Source organism: Manduca sexta, chromosome 26 (assembly GCF_014839805.1).
Source record: "Manduca sexta isolate Smith_Timp_Sample1 chromosome 26, JHU_Msex_v1.0, whole genome shotgun sequence".
Classification (NCBI taxonomy): domain Eukaryota; kingdom Metazoa; phylum Arthropoda; class Insecta; order Lepidoptera; family Sphingidae; genus Manduca; species Manduca sexta.
In genome coordinates, this window is record NC_051140.1 from 14798626 (window position 1) to 14813479 (window position 14854).

The 14854-nt window shown below is 36.4% G+C and overlaps 2 protein-coding genes across 2 annotated transcripts; both read left to right on the plus strand.

Annotated features, from left to right (window-relative positions):
- Nucleotides 1-4144: 4144 nt before the first annotated feature.
- LOC115453369 (cuticle protein 8) lies at nt 4145-5109 on the plus strand. Its single transcript, XM_037443724.1, has 3 exons — nt 4145-4255; nt 4342-4668; nt 4757-5109. Exons 1-3 carry the CDS (start codon nt 4244-4246, stop codon nt 5015-5017), a joined length of 600 nt encoding a protein of 199 aa, XP_037299621.1. The 5' UTR covers nt 4145-4243; the 3' UTR covers nt 5018-5109.
- Nucleotides 5110-12737: 7628 nt separating this feature from the next.
- On the plus strand, nt 12738-13699 carry LOC115453386 (cuticle protein 8). The gene is made up of 3 exons (XM_030182084.1): nt 12738-12841; nt 12922-13254; nt 13343-13699. Exons 1-3 carry the CDS (start codon nt 12830-12832, stop codon nt 13601-13603), a joined length of 606 nt encoding a protein of 201 aa, XP_030037944.1. The 5' UTR covers nt 12738-12829; the 3' UTR covers nt 13604-13699.
- Nucleotides 13700-14854: the final 1155 nt, after the last annotated feature.

Sequence of the window (14854 nt, forward strand, 5' to 3'; positions counted from 1 at the left end):
AATAATATGCAGTTATCTCGTATGTGATAATCCCTAATTATGAGAAAGGTATAGTAAATGTTTATTAATAGTCATTATCGCAGGAATACTTTGGATTTTTCTAGAAATCTTTAAAGCAGGCCTATGTTCAGCAGTGGGTTGCATGTGGCTCATGATGATAAATAGTCATGTTTGTGGGTTAGAATGTTAGGTACGGTAATGAGAGATATTAATTTTAATGACTGTTATTAATGAAGGTCATATAAATAATAAAATGTAATTAATTCATTCATTGGTAATGATTTGAAAACAGTTAAGAATATTAAATAACCGGATGAGTGCGAGTTGGACACGTGCATCGAGGTTGTCGTACAAACTTATAAGCAAGGAAGGTATCTAAGTATGTAATTCCACACTTGAAAGGTTTAAATTTGCTGTCCCATATCTAGATACAGTTTTTATCAAAGTACATATTTACAGTTTTCAGAGTTTTGTCTTTACGTGTGCAGTAAGGCATGATAATTGTTTTTTGCCAAAATTAGAAACTTCTACTCATTCCTGAGAAAAATAGTCTTGACAGATAAATTGATCATATAAGTATTCGTTTTGAGGTATAGAACCTTAAGAAGCGTGATGACTGCCTTCGTTTCTTTAGACTTGTGGCAAAATTTCTGAATCAGGAAACAACGTTGTCTGAATTTTTCTAACGCGATCCTTATGTTTGTGTTCACCAGCGTGAATCGATTTTAGGCATGTCCGCCTTACCCGGCTCTAAACTGAGTCTAACTTCTTCTGCAACATAAGTTAAAAAAAATTGGATTCTACATTGTTCTAGATGGTAATTAAAGGACGATGGCTGTGATTCAATTGATTAGCCCACACGTTTCTGAAAGCGTTTAGCTGACAACAATTTTCAGGTGATTAAATTGTTATTGTTCTAAATACATATGTGAGGTGTTACATTAAATACGTTATTACAATAAGAATATGATTTATAGTTCCATCTCGCATACCCATGTATTTGTGGCTTTTGTAATTGTCGCAGATAATGATTTTACAAATAATATACAATAAATAATCTCTTTAATATGAATAATGACTTTGTTAATACAAACGTGCATTGTTGCTGAACATGTTTTTTACGTACCGTTACGAAAAAACGTTCAATGAAAGACATATCAGTGATAAAAGTCTCCGATAAGCCGTTAACATGGGTGTAACCTATGCCCCGGGCGTGAGTATGAACTAAGTTAAAAGGGAATGTCAATTAAGATTAAGTTGTTATTTTAAATTGAACATAGGATTAAATGGCATTGGCAAAATATGCACTCATTGTGTGTAAACTTGACTATTCGTAGTCAAATGTGAGATTAGATCATGTTTAATCTAACAAGGAGAGATTAGTATAAGTCGAACGAACAACGCAGGTCACGGCAGTGAACGTATGAATGTACCAATCTGTCATAGTATTATGTTTTGTTAGAGCACAAGGTTGATTATTGTGTAGGCGGTTCCCAAATGACTATCATAATCATTGGTGAACAACTATACTACTAAAAGAACTGTATCTTTCCAATCTTTAAGGAGGAAATATATCAGAAAGAGAATGGGATTTATTACTCCGGCAATACAATGAAACAAATAGTTAAGCTGCCATTAAAAAATCGCAACGAATTACTACTAAAAATGATTGATGTATAATTGCTAAATTCAAATACCTTTTAAACAGTTAATAGCGGCCACTATTCATAGTCAATTTGATAGCCTTTCTCATATAAATTGGACCACATTTTTCGGAGACATTAAGAATAAATTATACCCAGTGTCTGGGGCGTAATGTGCCGGCATGAACCGGACAACTATGCATGTCATCCTTGACCCCAAAACTGGACCATAAATAATTCGCTGCCTTTAAACGTAATTTATCTTGATTAGTTGGAATATTATGAATATTCAGAGGTTTAAAGGGGTAGGTTATTAATGTCTTCTGAAATTGTACTGTTAAATTAATCTTTTTTTATAATTTCTAAAGATATTGTTACGTGCCGCTATCCTAGCCGATGACATCGGGCGTTTCCGGAAGTATTCGGCTGCGCGGGCAGGCTGGCAGAAGAGAAGATATGTCACGCGGCGACTATTCGATTATTATTCTCTCTGGCTGGACGTTGTCAAAAGAATGTCTAAAATTGTATTCTGTAATTATTTTGCTAATATAATGTTTACTGTAAAAAGAGCGTTTTACATTCAGAAGTGGGATAAGACAAATGATAATTTGAAGTTACATTGAATTCGAATGTGAAGAGAACTATCGGAATAAATCTGTGATGAATCATTGAATGCCAAAATTAAAATTACCAGATTCTCAGATTTTTAGTTACCATGGCAACGTCTACGTCTGTTGAAGTAAATATGTCGGGAATGCCTATGGAATTGATGTCTGTACATTACTACGATTCACGACATTCATAAGAAAAACTTCGTTATGCCTGCTGCTTGGCTCACTGAAGAGGCTGTTTTTTTTAGAAACTAAATCATTGGAGACAATAATGATTGGAGTCATGTGTAGTCAAATCGGTGGCGCAACGCTTCAGGCTGACAATGCGAACGTGCGTAACTGTTTAATTTATTTAATCTGATCTGTCTGTGGCCGTGAGCCTTTTGATCATATTCTGTCTGTAGCCATGACCATTCTGATCATATTCTTTCTGTAGTCATGAGCATTCTGATCATATTTTGTCTGTAATCATGAGCATTCTGATCATATTCTGTCTGTAGCCATGAGCATTCTGATCATATTCTGTCTGTGACCATGAACATATTCTGTCATTCATTGTCTGTGATCATATTCTGTCTGTAGTCATGAGCATTCTGATCATATTCTGTGTGCAGACATGAGCATTCTGATTTGTGTTGCTGGGCCCTATTTGTTTAAAATATAGGTACCCAATTCAGTTCTACTTTCTCAAATTTATTTTTGTGAATACCTTACGGTATTCACTTTGCAGGATGGCCGATGTTACGTGCCGCTATCCTAGCCGATGACATCGGGCGTTTCCGGAAGTATTCGGCTGCGCGGGCAGGCTGGCAGAAGAGAAGATATGTCACGCGGCGACTATTCGATTATTATTCTCTCTGGCTGGACGTTGTCAAAAGAATGTCTAAAATTGTATTCTGTAATTATTTTGCTAATATAATGTTTACTGTAAAAAGAGCTTTTTACAATATATAGAAAATGTTATAAACATTTTTGAATGTTATAAATAAGAAAAAAATATTTTATTATTGCTTTCTTAATATTTATTTACGTTTTTATTTTCTTAAATGTTTAAAATGATTCTTAGGTTGAAGTAACTGTGAGTTTCATAGTAGGGTACTGTTTCTAGGCAAATAATTAACAGATTTTATTATTTACTAAATATACTTAAACTTCACAGTTGATGAGACTGTATTTTTAGATTTCGATCTAAATCGTTTAAATAGTTAGAAAATCTATAGTTAAAACTAAGACATATTTTCCGCATCGAAACACTTTCCAAAACACTAAACATGCTTATCAGACCTATTAAATTATTCTAATAATATAGATTCAACTAGGTAAAAAAATCACATACAATGTAATATGTAAATACACTAAGTCTAACGGTGCTTACGTCGCAAACTTGATGCGAAGACGTCACGAGTCACGACGCGACCTCACAATAAAGCCATCTTCAAATCAATGAATGGAAGATACGCTCGGGTGAATCATCTTCGTTACATCAAGGAGGTCAAAGACCGTAAGGCCGTGACATTATAACTTACTATTAAATGTATGTTTTTTTGTTAGCAACACGGTAGGTGTTATAAATATTTTTTTGCGCTGTTTGATTTTTTGTTTTTTGTATGTATTATGGTTGAGGCATCATTATATTATTCAATACAAATTACAGAGCCGAATGATTTAGGTTTGATGCGTAAAAAATAAAAACTTAATATTTCGGGATCTAACCCAGGAATTTAACCGGTGTTCCAGTCTAAAAACCTATGCTGCCGAAACATTAATTTATATTTTATGTACTAGTTTATTGTTATTTATAAATATTATAATAACTTGTAGTACATGTGTGAAACTTCACATGATTTCATTGTGACGAAAACATTCATAAGGTGATGCAGTTGTTCCGTGACCCGTCGACCTTGTCGCGCCCAAATTGCGACCGCAGACTATATAAGCAGATTTTAACGCAAGCAATGCATCAGTTGTATCACAGCCAATCATATCAATATGTTCTCCAAAGTGAGTACTCCTTGCAATATTAAAAAAAAATTAACATATTTGTTTCTAAAGTCGCTCGGTTTTAACAAAATCTTAATTCTTTGCAGATCGTCGCTTTGAGCGCGTTGGTGGCTGTGGCCACAGCTGGTCTGCTGCCCGCGGCGCACTACTCCCCGGCTGCCGCCGTCTCCTCCCAGAGCATCGTCCGTCATGATGAGGGACACGCACCCGCAGCCCCCGTCGCCTACCACGCCGCTCCCGCCGCTGTTGCCTACCACGCTGCTCCCGCTGCCGTAGCCTACCACGCAGCACCTGCTGCCGTTTCCTACCACGCCGCCCCTGCCGCTGTTGCTTACCACGCTCCCGTCGCCAAGGTGATCGCTCCCGCTCCCAGACTGGTCGTCTCTGCCCGTCACGAGGAAGAATACGTTAACGTAAGTGTCTCATGGCTACGAGATAAATTTAAAAATGTGAAAATGTTATGTCTCATTATGTAACATATACTTATTGTGTATTCTTCAGGCGCACCCCCAGTACGAGTTCTCTTACTCCGTTGCTGACGGTCACTCCGGCGACAACAAGTCCCAGCACGAGAGCCGCGACGGTGACGCCGTGCATGGCGAGTACTCCCTGGTGGAAGCCGACGGCTCTGTGCGCAGAGTGGAATACACCGCCGACGACCACCACGGCTTCAACGCCATCGTGAGCAACTCCGCGCCCGCACACGCGCCCGTCGCGCACGCACCCATCGCGCACGCGCCCGTCCTCCTCGCGCACCATTAACTCGTCACTAGTCACAAGGGATCTTAGTTTATAAGAAACAAATATTCTGTAAATAGGAAAAATATTTATAAATTAAATGCAGCAAATTGAAATGTATTGACTTTTATTGGTTACATGGTAAAATTAAATAATAACAATGTCACATCACAAAATCTTACTCCCACCAGAAAATTGATTAAACATAAAAATACACATAAATCAAATAAATCACAATTCATTTAAATATTGTATTATGACACATTATATTAATTGAAAACCGCGTGGCGCCCATGAAGGAAAAAGTCAGTTAATTTCCTTTCATTTCATTCAAACCGTAATTTACAATCTTTCTGTATGTTTATACTTGATGTTTTAAATACGATTTGTAAAAAATATATTTGGCGAGATAGTAATATTATGTTCGTATTTATTTCATATGAATAAAATGTAGTGCCCTGGATTAAAACCGTGCCCGATAATATGGCAATAGGCTTACGACACTCCCTAAAACATCAAGTTCGGGGAACTGTAGTAAAAATAATGAAATACTATACGTGAAATGAAAAATACGGATAAATTCAGAGAATGTTTTTTTATCATTGAGCACTTGTTTTACACGAGTTGACATAAGACATTTATGTTTTTAATTTTTAAATTATATTAGAACAAGAGGTTCTACAACATATCCTCCCTTAATAAATTAAAAACATAAAATAACAATATAGTAAAATACAGTTTCTTATAAAACTAATATATAACTATATATTAACTCATACCCATGCCTTTCATGCATTTTACATGCTTTATTGGACCCAATGGCTTTGTCAACAAATCTGCAGGTAGCTCATCTGTAGGCATATACATTAATTCTACAACCTTGTCATTAACTTTTTCCTTAACAAAATGAAACTTTACATCAATGTGCTTAGTCCTATTGTGATGGACTGGATTCAATGCAAGTTTTTGCGCACTTTGACTATCAGAGAAAATAACAACATTTGGTGATCTACCAGTTACTTCAGTGACAAAACATTTTATAAAACAAGCTTCTTTAGTGGCTGAAGTTAAAGCCACGTATTCGGCTTCTGCCGAAGATAAAGCAATAGTAGGCTGCTTCCGTGATTCCCAAGATATTGGACCACATGCGAACTCGAAATAAAATCCAGTGTATGAACGTCGATCAACTGAACAATTTGCCCAATCTGCATCTGCATAAGCTTGTAGTTTAAAATCTTCCACTTTCCTATAAGTTATACCAACATCTTTAGTGGCACTCAAATAGCGAAGACACCGCTTAGCAGCACGCCAGTGACTCTGATCGTTGTTTGTATTAAATTGGCTCAAATAGCTTACTGTATAAGCTATATCTGGTCTCGTGTTAACAGCCAAAAACATGAGAGATCCAATTAGAGCTTGATATGAATCATTAGACTCACCTGTACCAGGTTCTAATTTCTATAATGCAAGTGGTGTTGAAATACCTTTGCAATCTTGCATATCATATTTCTTCAACAACTTTTCTATATATGTTCTTTGATATAATTTTATAGAATCTTCTTGCGAACATATATTTATTCCCGTAAAGAAATTAATTATACCTAAATCTTTTGTTGTAAAATATTTTCCAAAATCACATTTGAACTTCTCAAACGTCACATTGTCTTTATAAATAACAACAATGTCATCTACATAAACTGCCAGTATTAAACAGTTTTTATTCGAAATCTTTTTGGTAAAAACACAAGGTTCAGAAGGAGTTTGAATAAATCCTATAGACAACAAAGTTTGTTTTAACTTTGTATTCCAGGCTCTTGGTGCCTGTTTCAGACCATACAAAGATTTTCTTAATAAACAGACTTTATTCTCATCACCTCTACGAACAAAACCTTCAGGTTGTGTCATATATACTTCCTCTTCCAAGTCACCATTTAAGAAGGCTGTGTCGACATCCATATGCCGAACTTTGTACCCTTCCTGCACTGCTAAAGCTAGTAGGGTTCGCAGTGATGAGTTGCGTATAACCGGTGAAAAGGTTTCATGGTAATCTACACCTTCTATTTGTGTGAATCCCTTGGCAACTAATCTAGCCTTGTACTTCACTACGTTACCATCAGGATCTCGTTTTAGCTTATAAACCCATTTACATGGAATGCAGAATTTATGACTTGGTTTATTTACCAAAATCCAAGTTTCCTTTTTTAATAAGGCATTATATTCTTCCTTCATTGAAGAGATCCAATTATCTTTGTCGTCTCTAGATATTGCATCATGAAACGTTTTCGGATCATCATTCAGAATATCATCGACAAGAGCACTATATGAAAAATAATCTGGAGGCTTACGTTCTCGTTGAGGATATCTTGACTCAGACCCGCCATAAGGTTCATAATTAGTACCACTTGATGGCAATGAAGATGAATGATCTAAATCACCTGAGTTGTCATCAATATCATCAACAGCATCCACAAAGTCATTTTGCTCTTCCGGCAACAAAGATGGATTTGCATCTGATGATGAAATCTGCGATAACAAATTAATAACATTGGGATTAAAACTAAGGTTTAAATTATTTTCAGGCATCTCTTTCAGTCCTGTAAAATTATTTTCGAAAAATATAACATCCCTTGACTTAATTAAGCTTCGTGGCGTTTCCACGTTACGGAAATAATAACTTCTTGGATCATCTGAATATCCAACAAAGATGTGTTCCGTTGCTTTCATGTCTAACTTAGTTCTATGACATGACGGTACATGAACTAAACATCTACATCCAAAAACCTTTAAATGAGACAGGTCAGGTTTGCTCCCATACCACATTTCGAATGGTGTTTTACCTTCAATTGCGCGATGAGGAGACCGGTTTTTAAATAAACACTAGTTTCTACTGCATCCTGCCAATATGCCTTAGAAAGCGAACCATGTGACAGCAAAGCGCGAGCCTTTTCTATAATACTGCGATTACAACGTTCACTAACACCATTTTGTTGAGGGCTATATGGAACCGTTGTTTGGTGTTGGATTCCTTGAGAATCTAAGTAGGCCGCCATCTCTTTATTGACATACTCAGTACCATTATCCGATCTCAGTATTTTAATTTTCGCACCAGTCTGTCTCTCAACAAGTGATTGAAATGTAAGAAACTTTGACATGACTTCTGTCTTAGAATTCATACAATAAACAAATATAAAACGCGTATAATCATCTACAAAAATAATAAAATATTTATTGCCTTTGAATGAAGTAGTTGACATCGGTCCACAAACATCTGTATGAACTAATTCCAGTGCTGATGTAGCTCTCTTATACTTCAGCCTCTTGAAGGGCTTCCTAGCTTGCTTACCTTCAATACAAGGTATACATGGTTCTTTGTCAACTTCTACGTACTTCACACCGACAGCAAGACCCTTTCTGAGTAGGTCCATACCAATACGGCACAGATGTCCAAGACGCTTATGCCAAAGCTGAAACTTTGAAAGCTCTGAATTAACAATGTACGCTATATTTTGTGGTAAACGAACAGAACAATCTAAATGAACCAGTCCACCACTATAAGAACCATGAAAAGCAGCATTATTTAAATAAGATACATCATCAGATTTATAAAAATTACAACCATTTTTATCAAAAATTACTAAAAAACCTTTTTCAACAACCTGCTTTACTGATAGCAAATTGCAGTTTAGGCGTGGAACATGTACAACGTCAGCTATTCTGCAGACTCCATTATTTGTATCAATAGATACATCACCAACGCCTATAGCTGCCAATTTCTCTCCATTTGCCACAGTAATTGTACCTCCATCTATAGGACGATAGTTGATAAACCAATCTGCACGGGGAGTCATATGAACTGTTGCACCTGAATCCACAATCCATCTGTTAAAGTCTTTACTTTCTAGTGCAGATAAAGACATTTCAGTGATAACTTGCTTCGAATTCGTTACCCGTTCTTCCTCATTATTTACAACAAGACCCGTTTCACATTTTGCTTCCTTTTTATTATAAACAAAACTTGGTTTATCCTTTTTAAGAGGACAGTTGGGAGACTTATGCCCTGGTTTTCTGCATTTATAGCATATTATACCCTTCTTATGCAATGAGCGCAGTGCTGGTACATCACGTTCAGTTTCTCTACTCATTTCACTCAATAGTTTAGTTTTCACCATTTCGCTAGTGACTTCTATATTACAGTGCTCTAGAGCCATTATCAGGGGCTCATATCGTGATGTAAGACCACCTAGAATGATTGCAGCAAGCGAACTATCTTCAATTTTCTTACCAATATCGGCTAGGTCCTGCGCGGTCGTTGTTATAGCTATTATATAGGATTCTAAATCTGCAAAATCTGATAAAGTATACCTATATAACTTCCGCTCTAGTGCTAACTTTCGGCCTAAGCTTTTATCTTCAAACGCTGTTTGCAAAGCATCCCACGCCATTTTCGCCGTTGTAGCTGTTCTGACATGTGTGATAGCACCACCGTCAACCGTTAGGCATATTTTTGAAAGAGCCTTTTGGTCATTACGGAAACGTACCTCAGAAGGCGTTTTATCATCGTCAGCATAGCCACTTACAGTACTCCACAACTCTTCATGCATCAACAACATTCTCATTTTAAATTTCCAAATTGCATATCCTTCACGATTTCTTAACATAGTAATTCCATTCAATATTCCTACAGGTCCTGCCATTATTATCTTCTTCTAAATAAGATAACTTCGTGCTGATAACGATTTGTAGTAAAAATAATGAAATACTATACGTGAAATGAAAAATACGGATAAATTCAGAGAATGTTTTTTTATCATTGAGCACTTGTTTTACACGAGTTGACATAAGACATTTATGTTTTTAATTTTTAAATTATATTAGAAGAAGAGGTTCTACAACAGGAACACTAGATCTATTAACTGCAACCTAGTCCACTCCATTAGGAATCCAGCCTAGAATTGTGCTCCTTATCATATCATGGGATGGAACTCACATAGCGATAAGTGGGTGCCCTGGTTGCACGTCTGTCTACTCTCGTAAAGACGTGATGTGTGCGGATAATTTAATATTGTATAAAATGTAAGTATTGTGACATCTTCGTGTCTTAAAATATTTGATATAGATAAGACGGAAGAGTAATTAAAAATTTTATTGGTAAATTATACCGTAATCTTTAAACATCTTAAGCCAAAATTTAAATGTACACAAAAAATCTTCATTTATGTAAATAATTTTGACGTTTTTAGGATTATTGAAACGTTAGTAATATTTGTTTACATTTTATTTTTCCCCGAATACCTATGGTATAGTATTGTGTATTTACAAGTTGTCATTTTGCTTGCTGGTAAGTTAGGCCAATCTTCATGTGCATAATATATATGTATAAAAATTCAGTGAAAGTGCATCACCTGATGGCCTCGACTTAGCTGTAGTTTGCCCTGTAGCGCAGTAGCAAAACTTCAATAGCTCACCTGCGGGCTATTTCTTTTTCTTGTTTAGATTGATATCTCATTCCAAACTAAATGTCATTTAAACTGGTATTGGTGTGGGGAAAGATCAAGATACTTTATCGCCCCCAGGATTATAGGACCGTACCGGGATAAACATAAACAGCGTATGGTTATAACTGTTTCTATTTGATGGCTTATTTAATGTTGGTTATAACTCATTTTAGCAACTATAAGTTAAATCCATGTGGTGGACATTTTGAACGTTTCGAAATGCCTTACGGCAAAGTTTGTACATACTTACCTTCAAAACTATGCGTAGCATCATTATCCTGATGTGGCAAATTCGAAATAAGCTTTGATTTTTTTTTATGATATACTCAATAATAATAATAATAATAATATCAGCCCTGTATTATATACTTACCCACTGCTGAGCACGGGCCTCCTCTACTACTGAGAGGGATTAGGCCTTAGTCCACCACGCTGGCCTAGTGCGGATTGGTAGACTTCACACACCATCGAAATTCCTATAGGGAACTTCTCAGATGTGCAGGTTTCCTCACGATGTTTTCCTTCACCGTTAAAGCGAACGATAAATTCACAAAGAATACACACATGATTTTTTAGAAAAGTCAGAGGTGTGTGCCTTTGGGATTTGAACCTGCGGACATTCGGCTTGGCAGTCCGTTCCACACCCAACTAGGCTATCGCCACTTTTATGATATACTCATTTATTATAAATTTTAGAAATACATATACTTGTAGTTGTTGCTTCTTTTGTTTAGTGAAAGCATATATGAAGAACACAACTCGTAATTCCGCTTATATTTTCATGGATGTAAGTGTAACATGGTAAAAAGAGGCCTTGGTATGTGAATATTAAATAGAAGGGCCATATTTCTAAAATGCATTTAGGCAATAAATTAAATTGATTTTGATTTCAATATTTGTTTTAATTAATATCTATATATCTTTGTACTCAGATTTCTAAATAAAATTATCTCATTAGTCAAGAGTAATAAGTATTAAGCAAACGGCTGGTTATAACTGGTTTTCGTGTTAGCACAGGCCTAATGATCTCATTAATTCTCTCGGAAATGTGGCCCATTCTGAAACAAAGGAATCATCTTCGGTTGTCGTTAGAGGTAATACATTAATTAAATTTAACGGTTTTTTATTTGTTTGAATGACGAGACGTGCTTGTCTTTCGTCTAAGGATAAGCGGTACTACCGCCCATAAACAGTAGAGACACCATCTAACACGTTAAATTACAAAGTATTATTTGGTATTCCAGTGCGCTCGTCATCATGAGACATGAAATGTTAAGTCTTATTATGTCCAGTAGTTACACTGGCTAGAATGTCTTTCAAACCGGAACACAACAGTGACTACACACTGCTGCTTGCCGGCAGAAAATGACATTGCGGTGGTTCCTAGTTCCTACTCAGGTGGATTCGCATATATGAGAGACCTACCACCAGTAAATGATTTTAATTCTAGTTTTACTGGAGTTCATTTTTTTTTTCAGGTTGAAATACATATAGTTAAGGTGTTACTTTACAAAGGTTTTTTTTTCTATCTGAGCAAATAAACAGATAGACCAAACATTTAATGTGTGTTTATGTTTTCATATCGTGGTGTACCAATATTACTAGCTTAAAGAAATGACTATATATTCAAAAGCCGATATATATATAAAAAGGCTCGTAATATTATTTTACAACGAAGTAAGTAACATCTTAAATTGTTATTAAATGTTTATTAAAAATTTTGTATGCCTTATAAGCGCGCGTGAATCATCTTCAAATCATCTTTGTTACATAACTATGTAAGGTCAAAGACCGAAGATAATATGCATAATATTTGTAATATGTAGCCTCGAAACGTAACAGAATGTGTATTATAGTAGTAGTATTTTAGGAAGTCATCACAATTCAAGAATAGGTTATGTTTACAAATTGTTAAGAATGAATAAAAGTTTTGTGCATGTGTACCAACCCTTTTAAGCCAGGCTCCAATTTAAAATATGAACTTAATCGATCGTTTAATATATATATTTTTTAATTACATGATTTTTTTCCTCTGTGCCTTATAGGGTTTTGAGACAAGCGCAGGCTTCAAAACCCTACAACATAATAATATTTTTCTAATATTAAGTAAAGTAAATTATTTACTTACTACCCAACATTTTGCATATATTCTTGGTCGAAATGCAAGTGTAGCATTTGTATTAATATATGACATTCATTCATTGTGACATGAGCGGTCACATAAAGTTGCACTGGTTCCGTGACCCGTCGACCTTGTGGCGTCCAAAATGCGACCGCAGACTATATAAGCAGATTTTAACACAACCAATGCATCAGTTGTACCACAGTTAATCATATCAATATGTTCTCTAAAGTAAGTACACGACGTTATATGGATTTCAATATTAGTTTACGCTTAACAAAATAGGTTTTTAAAATTTGTATTCTTTACAGATCGTCGCTTTGAGCGCGTTAGTGGCTGTGGCCACAGCTGGTCTGCTGCCCGCGGCGCACTACTCCCCGGCTGCCGCCGTCTCCTCCCAGAGCATCGTCCGTCATGATGAGGGACACGCGCCCGCCGCCCCCGTCGCCTACCACGCCGCTCCCGCCGCTGTTGCCTACCACGCTGCTCCCGCCGCTGTTGCCTACCACGCCGCTCCCGCTGCCGTAGCCTACCACGCAGCACCTGCTGCCGTTTCCTACCACGCCGCCCCTGCCGCCGTCGCTTACCACGCTCCCGCTCCCAGACTCGTCGTCTCTGCCCGCCACGAGGAAGAATACGTAAACGTAAGTGTCTCATGGCTATGGGATAAATTTAAAAATGCGCAAATATTATGTAACATTATGTAACATATACTTATTATGTATTCTTCAGGCGCACCCCCAGTACGAGTTCTCTTACTCCGTTGCTGATGGTCACTCCGGCGACAACAAGTCCCAGCACGAGAGCCGCGACGGTGACGCCGTGCACGGTGAATACTCCCTGGTGGAAGCCGACGGCTCTGTGCGCAGAGTGGAGTACACCGCTGACGACCACCACGGCTTCAACGCTGTCGTGAGCAACTCCGCTCCCGCACACGCGCCCGTCGCGCACGCACCCATCGCGCACGCGCCCGTCCTCCTCGCGCACCATTAAGTTCTGAAATCGGTGACTTTAGCATTTAAGGAGCAAAACATTGTAAATAGTGAAAATATTTAATTTATGAATTAAATTCAACAATTTAGCAAAAAATGTTTTATTACTTTTAAGACTACGATTATTGATCACTTTCATACTAACGTGTGTAAAATTAATATAATTATTCCGGTGTCATTTTGTATAAGACGCTTGAAGCAGATACTTTGTATAAGGCGCTAGTAGTTTATCTTCTTCATAAGCCTTTGCAAGTCCACTGCTGAACATAGGCCTCCTCTAAAGTCTGAAGAGCACTTGAGTTACATAAAGTACTAGAAGCATATAAGGTGGCGCAAGTTTAAATTGTGCTTAAAGAATAATATAAAACCTCTGAAGAATTGAAAACCCCCTTAAATATTATATAAGTTATTTGAAAACATCGCTCGTTTCAAGCTTATACATGACCCAAGACTAATTTTGTAATCATAGACACAACTGTAGAACAGTTTTCTTGTAACACTTTACAATGAGTTACTGTACCCTTAGATAAAAAATAATTTAAAATTACTACAAAATGTACCTAATTTAATTTTTTTACATCTTATTTGACTGATCTTTGGCTGACTTAATACCGTAACTTAGTACATAATAACAACTAAAGAATTTAGGGTTAGTATCCTTATATTTCATGACAATAATATAATATTTTATAGAGATTGTGTCCTTATTTTTACTAATTGGATGACACTGACTACACCAACTTTTGATAAATTTGGTTAAACTCTAAGTAGTGAATGCTAAATTATCTGGTTTTGTGTAAATAAAATATTATTCTTAATCAGATGAATTGTTAACTTAATATTTTAGGAGCGGAGGTAAAGTTTTTCTAAAATATAAAACAACGAATACGCATAATCTCGAAACTTTTTCTTGCACGATTTTACAAATTTCCTTATTAAGGACTCAGTTGAGAATAGAGCTCTCACACCTCTCTAATTAATATCCCAACTTTAAATTGATAAAGCTCCTAATCAATGCCCTACTATTAATTAATGGTAAACTTCGAGTATTAAAACATGCTTTTTTTGGGACCTGAGTATGCCTTTTATGGGTCTGACAAAATATACTTGTTCTTATGCGGAGATTGAATCTGCAACCTCACGTTGTAATGTTTGCTCATCACCCACTTTGCCAAGCAAAGTATGAATGAATAAAACATGATCCTAATTGAGCTTTTGACATACGACTATTTCTCAATCAGTATAAATCTTA